The sequence below is a fragment of the Topomyia yanbarensis genome, chromosome 2 (assembly GCF_030247195.1).
Source record: "Topomyia yanbarensis strain Yona2022 chromosome 2, ASM3024719v1, whole genome shotgun sequence".
Classification (NCBI taxonomy): domain Eukaryota; kingdom Metazoa; phylum Arthropoda; class Insecta; order Diptera; family Culicidae; genus Topomyia; species Topomyia yanbarensis.
This window is the reverse complement of record NC_080671.1, coordinates 362,516,167-362,528,608: the sequence shown is the minus strand read 5'-3', so window position 1 is coordinate 362,528,608 and position 12,442 is coordinate 362,516,167. Positions and strand designations below refer to the sequence as shown.

At 37.4% G+C, this 12,442-nt stretch overlaps 3 protein-coding genes across 4 annotated transcripts; 2 read left to right on the top strand and 1 right to left on the bottom strand.

The window, feature by feature from the left end:
* Window positions 1-740: 740 nt before the first annotated feature.
* LOC131681522 (uncharacterized) lies at window positions 741-1,947 on the bottom strand. Its single transcript, XM_058962338.1, has 2 exons — window positions 1,862-1,947; window positions 741-1,799 (listed from the first exon to the last, which is right to left on the bottom strand). The coding sequence occupies exon 2, from the start codon at window positions 1,714-1,716 to the stop codon at window positions 793-795; it is 924 nt and encodes a 307-aa protein (XP_058818321.1). The 5' UTR covers window positions 1,717-1,799; window positions 1,862-1,947; the 3' UTR covers window positions 741-792.
* A 382-nt stretch (window positions 1,948-2,329) lies between these two features.
* On the top strand, window positions 2,330-4,818 carry LOC131684411 (dnaJ homolog subfamily C member 3-like). The gene is made up of 3 exons (XM_058967262.1): window positions 2,330-2,632; window positions 2,924-3,037; window positions 3,116-4,818. The coding sequence occupies exons 1-3, from the start codon at window positions 2,539-2,541 to the stop codon at window positions 4,393-4,395; spliced, it is 1,488 nt and encodes a 495-aa protein (XP_058823245.1). The 5' UTR covers window positions 2,330-2,538; the 3' UTR covers window positions 4,396-4,818.
* A 4,497-nt stretch (window positions 4,819-9,315) lies between these two features.
* LOC131684409 (large ribosomal subunit protein eL33-like) lies at window positions 9,316-10,541 on the top strand. Of its 2 annotated transcripts, none has more exons than XM_058967260.1 (3): window positions 9,316-9,399; window positions 9,866-10,385; window positions 10,446-10,541. In XM_058967260.1, the coding sequence occupies exons 2-3, from the start codon at window positions 9,876-9,878 to the stop codon at window positions 10,467-10,469; spliced, it is 534 nt and encodes a 177-aa protein (XP_058823243.1). In that variant the 5' UTR covers window positions 9,316-9,399; window positions 9,866-9,875; the 3' UTR covers window positions 10,470-10,541. The 2 variants fall into 2 exon arrangements, with proteins under 2 accessions (XP_058823243.1, XP_058823244.1); XM_058967261.1 differs by having other exon boundaries at window positions 9,378-9,442.
* The last annotated feature ends 1,901 nt before the right edge of the window (window positions 10,542-12,442 follow it).

Below are 12,442 nucleotides of genomic sequence, written 5' to 3'. Positions count from 1 at the left end.
ACCACGGCATATAATAACTAAAAATTGACGTGTAGTAGTCCCCGAAGGAAAACTTCGCAAAATAGTTCTTTTTTTCGAAGTCATTACCCCAGATAATGCTACAACATATCTTTTTACTAAACTGAAGATGGATGTAACAAAATCAAGTAAAAACATTGCTGCCCCAGTTCCTAAACATAGCGCTTGGTGCAAGAAAATGAAACCATCATCATGGAGAACGCCATCATAAAATGTTAATGGCGTTTATCACAGAGCAGCGCAAGAGGCTTACTGATACTTCATGTTGCCCTGTATGACCATGAACATTACAAGTTACAGAGGCATATCGAGTGCTCGACATGTTTGAGCAAAATAAAAAAGATTCAATAGTTTTAAATTACTACTACTAAATTAGTTCTTTTATGATTTTGGGCAACTCTCTCGGAACTTCTGACCATATGTCATAAAACAACGATAAAACAACGAATTCATGCAAAAGCTTGAAAAATTTGAACATCCTAGTCACATGTACATTAATAGGTAGTCTTCGATGGCTATAAGTTCTTCATCTGTTAGCTCTCGGAAATTGCAGGGAAGAAATCTTCCGGGAAAAAACCTCATGGTTGTTAGCAGTACAACTGTGGAATGTACTCATACATTTTGCTACATGGTGGCAACTATATCGAACGAAAGTCATTCGTTAGTTTTAGTATTCGAATCAAACTTTACCTCTCAATCCCACAGGAAATTTCTGTCCAATATACTGTAAAACAACTATTTTATTCAAACATAAGACACATAATTAACATTTTTTTAAAAACGTTTTCTCTTATTTGTGTAGCATTTCGTTGCATATGGCACTTCTGAATCACATTCGACTTTCAGCTTTTCGCGTCGTCTGCTACGAACAGTTGATCGCTGATATGTTTTCAGCCCTACTTTGAAATAAAATTTCAATGCCTTTTCGTGAGCTCGTTGATGTTCTTGCATGCGTTCTCCTTTTCCGAACCGCAACCGACAGTAAGGACACAGTTCTAAATCTTTACGCATCGACCTATACGAATGTTTCCCAGTAATAACTTCCGGGTGATGACACGTTTCATGGCGTAGTAGAAGATATTCGTATTCGAACGTTTCGCGACAAAATCGGCACAGGAAAGAGCTTCGTTCGCGATTTTCGTTTTTGCCCACATGCTGTATGCGATCCAGTGCGTCCTGCACATTTAGTGCACGTGTTTGATTAATGATTTCCGCCTTCAGATACTCTAAGAAGCGTCCAAATTCGGGACAGGTTCCTATAAGCGTCTGTCGAGTCCTAGCATGCTTAAACGCTTGAAATAGGTTGATTTTTAAGATCTGTATTTTTGCGGAAGTTTCATCGTTCAAGTAATGTTCGTAACGTAGTTTCAGCAAACATATTAGATGATAGTGTTCAACAAAGACCATGTCGAATACATCGTTTATTGGTTTTCTGCATTGTGGACACGTTATGAATACGAAACCTTTATTAAGTTTTGTTTGAAGATTCGTTTCAAAAATCTGTCGAAGCCAGGAAAGCAGTGAGTTATATTCTTGGATCACAGAGCCACTTAATACACGAGCCGTTCCAATGTTGGTGGAAATGATCTCACGATCATCAATAAGTGCACCATCCTGTTTCTCCTGTCCGGATTTATTATTGTCTTCATGATCCAAGTTCCGCTGACAATCATAATTGTTGCACTCATCAGCTATCATATTCGATTGCCATTCAAATTAACTTTTGCGCCGGTCGCTTTCAATGTTATATCACATATTTTTGAACTGATTAATCACTAGTCCTGTGGACAAAGTACGATTTTTAAAGATTTAAATTTTATTTCTTGCGTGTTTACATCTTTACATTGCTCGTTTGTCGATATGTCAAAAAACACTGCTCGCTTAGAACGTAAACATGTCGTTATCCTTGTGTTTGTAGGTCAGCAATACTATGTAGTGCTGAAAACTAGGCGCATCGCGAAGAACATACCAACGATCCTATATAGCATAACTGCGGGCTTTTTTCGCTGTGCTAAATACAGTATATATCATTGTAAAAGTAGCCTATATCTAGGCGCAAAAAACATTGAACGAAAGCTTTCCCGTTATCGGTAAAGAAGAAAGTTATAAAATTAGAATTCCAGTATGTGGTAGTGCGATCAAATCAAATTTTGAATTTGGTATTACTAACACTACTCAATCATGTTTTCAAACTTTTTCAATACTAGGACCGCCCATGCATCAAAACTTTTGACAGTTCTGTCTCAACATTTTCAACCAATCACCGTTGACCACATCCAGCGGCTGTCAAATCAACTCGATTCATCCGCTATCTCTGACTGCATAACAGGCATAACACGTCAGATGTAAAATCGCGCAGACAGAAAAGCAACACAAGAAGATCAGAATCGTCGCATATTTTGCTCAGCTAGAAAACTCGTCGGGTGTGCAAAATTATGAAGGTGTTTTCAGGAGAATTACTGTGATCTAAGTGATATTTAAGTTTCGATTGTGTAAAGCGAAGAAATTAACCGCAAAAGGATGTTGCTAAATATTTACGAACTGTCGCAGCTCAGCGACGGGCAAAGGCTCAGCACGGTGCTATTTTTTCTATTAATAGAAATGTTCATTGATCGTAAGTCCTGTTAATGTAATTTACTGCAAATACGTTCAATTTTGTAGCAAAAGGAGTAGAGCACTGCATGAACCAAAAAATGCTCGAAGATTTCTGCATTACGTGCTCAATCCGCGAAACAGAAGTAATCTCACGTAAATAAATAATGCCTTCATTCGTCGGTCACATCACAGACAATAAAACTGACGTGTCCCTATGCAGCTCTGATTTTAACATTGCAAACATCAATGTTTATTCGAGATTTCTCTTTGTTTTATATGTTACATTATGCTTAAAAACCTTATATTGCAGGTGCACAATCGTCAACTTCACAGGCGGAAATAGATCGACATTTGGAAATGGGAAGAGATCTTTTAGCAAAACGACAGTTTTCGGATGCATTGACACATTATCATGCTGCCGTAGGTAATAGAGGCATCCCTAATTTATTAATCAGAATGGTTATAAACTAAATGCAATATATTTTCTTCGTTTGTTCCACAGAGGGTGATCCGAACAACTATCTAACGTACTTCAAACGCGGTACGGTCTATCTAGCGCTGGGTAAAGCCAAATTCGCTATTAACGATTTTTCCCGAGTGTTGGAGCTGAAGCCGGACTTTCTGGCAGCACGAGCCCAGCGTGGTCAAGTGTATTTAAAAATGGGTGACTTCGACAACGCTGAAATTGATCTGATGGAAGTGCTCCGAATGGATCCGCACAATCATGAAGTAAACTTCCAATATGCCCGAATCGATCCAGCCAGAGATCAGTGGGTGCTCTGCTTGGACGTGATCGAGCGTGAAGACTTCACGACGGCAATTGCTCTGCTAACACAGCTTTTGGAGATGTGCCCATGGTCAGTGGAAATCCGAGAGGCGAGGGCCCAGGCCTATATCCGGATAGGAGATCGGTTGGCCGCTGTTAGTGAATATCGGTCTGTTAACAGGCTGTCTCATGACGGTACCGACGGGTACTATACATTGTCGCAGTTGTTGTACGACCTGGGCGACTCGGCTGCGGCTTTAAAAGAAATCCGAGAGTGTTTAAAGTTGGATCCAGAGCATAAAGATTGCTTCCCATTTTACAAAAAAATTAAAAAGGTCGATAAAGTTCATGTGGACGCTCAGTCAGCTATGAAGGAGCAACAGTACTCCGAATGCATTGCGCTCGCAGAAAAGTTAATCAATTTGGAACCAGATGTTCCGATGATGAGATACAATGGCAAACAACTGCTCTGCGCATGTCTAGTTAAAGATGAACAGTACTCAGTCGCTGTGGGTCGATGCCGGGAGGCTTTGGACATCTACCAGGACCCGGAAGTGATGTGCGATCGTGCCGAAGCTCTTATCGGAGTTGAAATGTACGACGATGCTATTCATCAGTATCGTGAAGCGTTGGATATCAACGACAATCATCAACGAGCCAAAGAAGGCGTCGAACGTGCCCAGCGACTTCAGAAACAGGCAGAACGGCGCGATTATTATAAGATTTTAGGAGTAAAGCGAACTGCTTCCAAACAGGAAATTGTGAAAGCCTACCGAAAGGCCGCTCAAAAGTGGCATCCGGACAATTTCCATGGCGATGAAAAAAAGATAGCTGAAAAAAAATTCATCGATGTAGCTGCAGCGAAGGAGGTCCTCACGGATCCGGAAAAGAGGCAACAATTTGATTCTGGTATGGATCCTCTAGATCCTGAAGCTAACAGATTCGGCGGCGGAGGAAACCCCTTCCATCACTTCCAACATGGATCCCCGTTCCAGTTCAAATTCCACTTTACGTAGAGTACATAGTTCGCTTTCCTTACTATTCTCTTTCATACTGTCCACCTGTTAATGCCGTACAGTGCCAGCTTTAATTTATTTCGTCGTTTAGTATGGTTGGAGTTACTTAGATTTGAGGCGAATATCAATGCGTTCTCTATCACCAGCGAAATACTAAGTGAACTACCGAGCATGATCGAATTTAAGAAGCAATTATCTTTCTTGAAAAAAAACTGGATACCAGTCAGAAGAAGATGTAAGTTACGATTAAAATGGAAAAATGATGAAATTTGCAGGAAACATAGATTATGATGATTCGGAATGAGAATAAGAAGTAAAATTTTGTGTTTCCTTTTATTTCTCGTTTTTCCAAAGAACTGAAAAAGATCGAAACCTTAGTGTAAATGGTTGCTTTATCACATTTAAATATAAGACAAGAATATATCCATTGTATTGTTTAAAATCCGAAATTCTGCTTATAGTGTAAATTGCAAATTTACAGTATTTGCGTTCGATAAATTGTAATTCTACCTTTTAGAGGAAGATGGAGTAGAAAACGACCCAAAAGGAAATATAAATTACACAGTGCTACAGTGATTTTGTACTTTTCAAGAGACCTAGTATAGATTGTAGATCTCATCAAAGGCAACACAAAACAATGTATGAAAAATGTTGTATACCCTCAAAATCTTGATTTATAGCAAAAAAAAAAACGATTTTCTGAAACTTTCGGCATTAAAAATTTTTTTGCGCGATTATTTTTCAAACGATTTTTGATTTTTTAAGTGTTTTGGAAAGAATAAGAAATTTCCTTTCCAACAGTATGCTATGTCGTTTTTTTGTTAAAAGTACTATGCCGTTTTGGGACAACGATATGAAAGTTACCACTGTTTTACTATTTTTCATTTAAAAAATAAAAGTTTCTCAACGTTTTTATTAGGAAATGTCCTTGTTTTAATACAAATTTATGAAGAGCGTTTAATTGCGCATCCAATGACCTATTCTTGATCAAAATCGGTTGAAAAATGGCTGAGTTAAATTTTTAGAAACGTGCTCGCATGAACTTTTAGGGAGTTAGCGAGGCTGAATCAGCCTTATTCTGCATTACGACGGATCACATTTTCAAACGAATGTGGTTCGTTCGCAGCAAGCTCCCGTTTGGTTTTGCTGTCGTTATTGCGAATCTTTTCTTAAATCCACATCGTGACATGTCAGCCATGCGCCGCCAAGCCGTCATGCGCTGATTCACGCGCCTATTCACTTTGCATTAGTGCAAGCGAAAAAACGATTTGACGTTTATTTTTGTTTCGTTCGCACTCATGTGTGAAACATATTGTCTATCCCGAGATAAACTAGCATTTCGTCGATTTGTTACTATATGTTTCACAAATGAGTGCGAACGAAACAAAAATAAACGTCAAATCGTTTTTTCGCTTGCACTAATGCAAAGTGAATCGGCGCACGGCTTGGCGGCGTGGCTGATATGTCACGATGTGGATTTAAGAAAAGATTCGCAATATAGCAACAAATCGACGAAATGCTAGTTTATCTCGGGATACAATATTTGGAATGCAAATCACATTCGTTCGAAAAAGCGATCCGTCGTAATGCAGAATACGGCTGCTCGCACTATAAGATGCTATAATAGGGATCTTTAGGGGTGTGCGGGTTAAGGCATATTCTGATGCAGATTAGTACCGTGAGTTAATATCTCAGTCCTTTTTCAATTTTTTGGCCCGAAACTATTGAAAAAAACATTTTTTAGTTTGTTTCCTTTTAGGACAATAACACATCCAAACCCATGCGACTTACACGACCCTATAGGTTGCCTTATCAGATCTACCATAGTTTGCAGATGAAACTTGAGATGGCAGGTTGCTAGCGGATTGACAAAGTACCAGATCATGCTGTGTGGGGTGCTGTCCCGGTTAACAATGAGGCGAACGAGATATTTGCAGATACGTCATTTAGTAGGACAACTGTCAGTTTGCTGGTTGAGTTTAATTTGGTTTTTTTAAATTTAAAAATCATAAAAGAATAATTAAGGTTTAAGAATGATATGAGTGTACTCGTAAGGACACCCGCTACCAATACATATGAAAAACTGGCACAATTTTTCCAAATTAAAGATCCCTATTATATCTTCCGTTATTTTATATAATTTCATGTTCAATGTTTGCACACATACTTTTGAATGTATATATGTATTCGAGCAAAAAAATTGTTTCTTGGAAAAAAATTTATTAGACCGATCCTTAAAAGTTCATGCGAGCAAGTTTTTAATTTGGAAAAAAAATTAATAACTGCCATTTTTCAACGGATTTTGATCATAAGGAATTAAATATTCTCCTTAAATTTTCATTAAAACGAAGATGCTTTCTAATAAAAATGTTGAGCAATTTTCATATTTTTAATGCAATTTTTTTAAATTTTCATATTGTTGTACCAAAACCGCATACAGTCGTGATTCGCTGGTTGGGCCACAGCCTTGTCCAACTAACGAATTTGATTCGCTAGTTGGACCGACTGACAAATGTCAAAAACTCTCCAAAGGAGATGTTGGCAGTGTAAATTCATCTGTTCACATCTCTAAATATTGTCAGATTGATTGTCACAGTAAATTTGACACGAGATATTGACGTTCAGATGCTTTTTAGTTGTACAATGGTCCAACTAAAAAGCGGTCCACCCGAATAGAAATGCACAACAGTATTACAGCATTTTTTATTGTTACATTACAACGAAAAACAATGTTATTCTGGAAAATTTACAATGGAAATATAATCACATTTGTTGTTTCTACATCCAATTTCATTGTAAACCCGATTTTTACATGGAAAAAGGGGGGTCGTTAAGGGATGTAACAATGAAAAAATTTGTCTTTTCCCATACATTCTGAAATCAAAATTCTGAAATTTTTCCGTTGTAGATTTTGGAGGCATGAAGTTCTGCATCATAAGTATATTGATGTTACAACAAAAGTTGTTAGCAAATAAAACTGTTGTAAATTCAACGTTTCTACGATCAATTTCGATATTACTTTCTGTTCGGGCAGTTATGATTGTGCGTTTTTCATATCTACGATAAGTAATTTGATGTGATTTTTTAATGTTTTTCCGTAAATACGCATCAATTATAGTAAATAATGGACTTAGAGGAGAAGACAAACAATTTGGAAGTTAATGATAACAGTTTTTAGTAGATACACTCAAGTTAAACAAAGAAATCTTCAAACATGTGTATATTGTGCTTCTAGGTTAGGGTTCACAACCGCCCGATTTAAGAATATTTCAACAACCAATCAAAGCATAACCAGTATAAATTCACTTTTGGTAAGAATTAGCTCTCATTTCGAACATACACAACTTTGTACGAAGTGGTTTTATACCGGTTCATAAAGAAAAAGTTAAAATTATGCTATATTATCCGATATTGTCCCTGTTTTGCATAATAAATATATTACCATCTTGAAGGAAATTAGTTTTCTTCCACTTCACTTTCATTTTTTTATACAGTCGTAATTCGCTGGTTGGTGCACAGCCTTGTCCAACTAACGTATTTGATTCGCTAGTTGGACCGACTGACAAATGTCAAAAACTCTCCAAAGGAGATGTTGGCAGTGTAAATTCATCTGTTCACATCTCTAAATATTGTCAGATTGATTGTCAGAGTAAATTTGACCCGAGATATTGACGTTCAGATGCTTTTTAGTTGTACAATGGTCCAACTAGCGAAGGTCCAACTAAAAAGCGGTCCAGTTAAAAAGTGTACAATAAGCGAATCACGATTGTACAACTAAGACCAATTTCCTTGAAAATGCAAAAATGACGTAAACTTTTAAAGATTTGTTACTGATCTGACAGTTTATTCGCAAAACATCACCCCAAGCATGTAGCGCCCCCTACTTATATTTTCTGCGTAAAGATACCAATACACTGATAAAATAAAGTACCCATTAATGCGTAGAAAACTACGCATTTCCAATAAAAGTGGAATAACCCATTAAATGGGTGAGGAGTTTGTACCCATAAATGAGTACAGACCTTGTACGTCAACCTGGGTATGTTTTACCCATTATTTTTCGCAGAACTGTTACAGCAAAATGCGTAAAAATACCCATTCATGAAAATCGCGCCAGAATGAAAAAATACTGTCAATAGAATTATATATGAATCTAAAAAAACATAAAATAACATTCATTTCACATTATTGTCTCCTTATTAAAGTATAGGAATCTAGATAGAAATCCTATTCTAAAACTCCTTAACAAAATAAAACCGCCAACTGGATATATTTTTGATGGCTGGATCTTTTGGCTGCTCTAAAAATCCCGAACTAGTGCATATTTGCAACATCCTCAGTAGTCTAAACAGCCGTTGTTTTCAGAGCATTGCCGCAATGTTCCGTTTCCGCCACGGACTCCGATTCAGGCCGATAAGTTGCAGGTTTCGCTACGATCCTTAATTTGCAGGTTAACTCGCTTGAAATAATTCTTAAGGATTTTTCACCCATTATTAAGATCAATATACCCAATGGCATTACCTCATCGAGTAGTTGTGAAATGGATAAAAAGTACTCATTGATAGAAACAAAAAAAATACCCATTTTTTGACACCTCGAATACTAAAGATTTTTTGTTTATACGAACAATTTGTTGTGACAAACTTATCATGATTTTGTTGTTTCAAACGAAATATTTGTTGAAACTATTGAAAAACCAACGAATGAATTTGTTAGTAATTTCAAACAACAGTATTGATTGAATCAAACCTGAATCTTGTTCATCACTATACAAAACAGGAAAATTGCTAATTAAAACAAAGATCTTAAGATTCGTTTATTCCTACTGATTTTTTTCTCTGTGTGTAGGCTGCTTTATTTTTGCTGCAATGGTCTTATCTAGATTAATTCTTTGACAACTGAATTGAGCGGAAATGGTAGAAACAGAAACAACATTTGACAGTTCTCAGATTTCCTCTCTCTTTTTCCGGCATCGTGTATGCTAGTCGACACATTTCATTGAAGGTACAGCGATAATTTTAGTGAAAAATTAGTGTTATTTTTAAATGTAAGGCTAGTAATTAGTTTGTTGGTGAACGTTAGTGCCTTTCCTGCATTATTATTGTGATTTATCCGGGATGTACCGAGTTTTACGACAAAAATCTCGAGTAATCTAATGTTGACATAAATACAAGAAGCACAGAAATGCTTGTGAACTGTCAAGGCTGGTTTTATTCCAAAATATCCTAGTGATTTTTAGACATGTTACGGTTATTACCTACTAGTAAAAAAGAACATTGTTGTTAAAATTGTGTTTTAATGCTTTGTTGACCTTTTAATTATTTTTCTGTAATTGGTGATTTTATTGAACAATCTGTTAGTACAGCTTCGAATCAGCTCAAGTTACTTGAATAGTAGCATAACCTACAAACGAAAAATGTCAACAGTTTTTATCAACCAAAATTAATTTTTGTTTTAAATTTCATTACAGCTAGACTGCAATGGCCGATACAGCTAAGAAACCTGTCGCAAAAAAGGGCGGTGATAAGGCTGCCAAGAAAGGAGCTGCTGCTGCCCCGGCTCCCGTTGCCGTCAAAGGTGTGAAGAAGTCCCAGACCAAGGAAGCTATCCTTGCTCGTACCCATAAGCCAAAGGGACAACGTACTGCCAAGGCCGCTCTGCCGTACCAGAAGAAGAGCTATGGACGTCTGTGGGCAAAGGCTGTGTTTACCGGGTATAAGCGAGGTCTGCGCAATCAACATGAAAACCATGCTATACTGAAGGTAGAGGGTTGTCGCAACCGTAAGAATGTCCTCTTCTACATCGGCAAACGCTGCGTGTATGTGTACCGTGGAAAGGCGAAACGCAATGCACCTGGTGCTGCGGAGAAGAAGAGTAACATTCGGGCTATCTGGGGCAAGATTACCCGTTCGCACGGTAACAGCGGTAGCGTGAGGGCACGATTCAAGACCAACCTGCCTGGACACGCTATGGGACATCGCATCCGGATCGTAATTGATTGTTACTATTACAGCTAGAGTTGAGTGTTCTAAATGTTTTCCCTCTTTCAGATGCTGTACCCATCCAGGATTTAAGCTTAAATTCAACTTACTGTGTACATTTAAAACAAACCACAATAAAACTGAAAAGAGGATATTCCTGTGAAATGAAGCATTTTTCAATTTTTAATATTAACGGTCGACATGTATTCTTGTATTCACATTTAAATCTAACGTAATACGAAGGTAAGTATTGGTACTTGTATCGAAATCAAAGCTGAGATTTGTCGATCACGTCACGAGATCTAGACGAAAATCATAATGACAGTCTTCAGAAATTTATCCGCTAATAACAGAAGTCAAATGAGACCAGTAGAACGATGCAGTATAAGTAAACAAGTCAGGACAGTATAGTGGCTATTTGTCGCATTCTCCAATTCACTTCGGGCACTTAGGAGCGACATGCAATATGTGCGGAAAATATTGTGATTGTAGTACACATTTGAAACGTCAACATACTCATGTTATTGCTTTGCCTTGGGAAAACCAAATTTGACAGGAGAGAGGCCTATTCATAGTTATCTAATGCTGATTTCGTTTTTAGAATCGAGTCGCTCTAGGTTCGCTCTGAGCTGTCACTTTTGTATGGATTTTGTAAATATTAGAGCGAACCTAGGGCGACTCTGATCTAAAACCGAAATCAGCATAAGTAGTCTGACGCTGTATACGTGATTCTCTGTAGCGAGTTGTTGCAAGCTCGCGGATTATGTACTGGAAGTCATTTGTATCGCACGGTATTGCTGTGATGGGGAGGTATTTCACCTCTGATCGAAATGATCGAAATAGATTTTTTTGGTGCATGGACAGTTTTCCTGTTTCTTGTGTTTTGATCTAGGTCTTGAGTGTCAGAAGTGAGTGCATATAATGACTGGTTCAGGTTTATTGGAGACGTTACCGAAATATTCGTGTCTAAGATTGAACTCTTCTATTCTAAACCAATTTTATAAAAGGGTTACTTCAGGGGTGCTTTGTGAGCATCTTAAGCGAATCCGTTTCATGGGCTCTACCAGAGAAACCACGTCAAATTTGAGTAAATCGTTTCTTGAGCGTATTTTACTTTATTTTGCTCCAAAAAAAATTATGCTTAATAATTAGAAAGGGTGATGAGGTTATGTCTAGCTAGGGACAAAAAGGGGAATATTTCAACAGCTTCAGTTTATCAAAAAGAATACAAAATGTTCCCATTTTTTCAGCCTAAAGTTCACCAATGAGCAGATAAAAACGTGTCTTCATTGCATTTCACTTGAAATAAGATGGTATTGAACATGACGGAACTAATTCCTTGTTGTTTGTTTATTTGGGGCTTTAATCTTCAAGGAACTTATTCCTTTATAGGACTTTTAATATAATACAAAATATAATTTACTGTCATTAGATTACGGTCCTATTGTGGAATGTTCTACTAGGGTCCTTAAAATAGCACCATTATTGCTGCTTTTGCTGTTGGTGAATGGACAACAGTGAGTCTAGTTATGTAAGGTGTGGAAACTGCACGATGGACTATCCATGTCAGTTTTGGATCGCATACATTTTGAGCAACATAAATATGATGCAAACTGATGATTACGAGTTAATACGCACTGGAATTTCAGTACAAATTTGAAAATTCGACGCGTCTGTTTTTTAATCTAATTTTATGTTCCGTTATTTTTAGCAGGTCCTGCATCAGGTTAACAATCTTGTATTTCCCTACAATGGTCGTTATTATCGCTCGTATACGCAAATTTTACAATCCGATATGGTAAATAGGATATGCTTCCTTGATTTATAATATCTCGCGCTATCGTAACTCTTTGGCTGTATAACGTGTTATCATTCGGTAGTTTTCAAAGCAATAAATATATCGTAGAGAAGAAATAGCGAAATCTGTCTAGATACTGTTGCAATAAATAGTAATTCGGTTCATTACACAGATATGATTAGCTTTTCTAGGAAATATTCTCACGACCGGCTATGTGGAGTTCAAATTGCTTTTGTTTAGAAAACAGGGTTCTCTCGGTAGCCGGCTA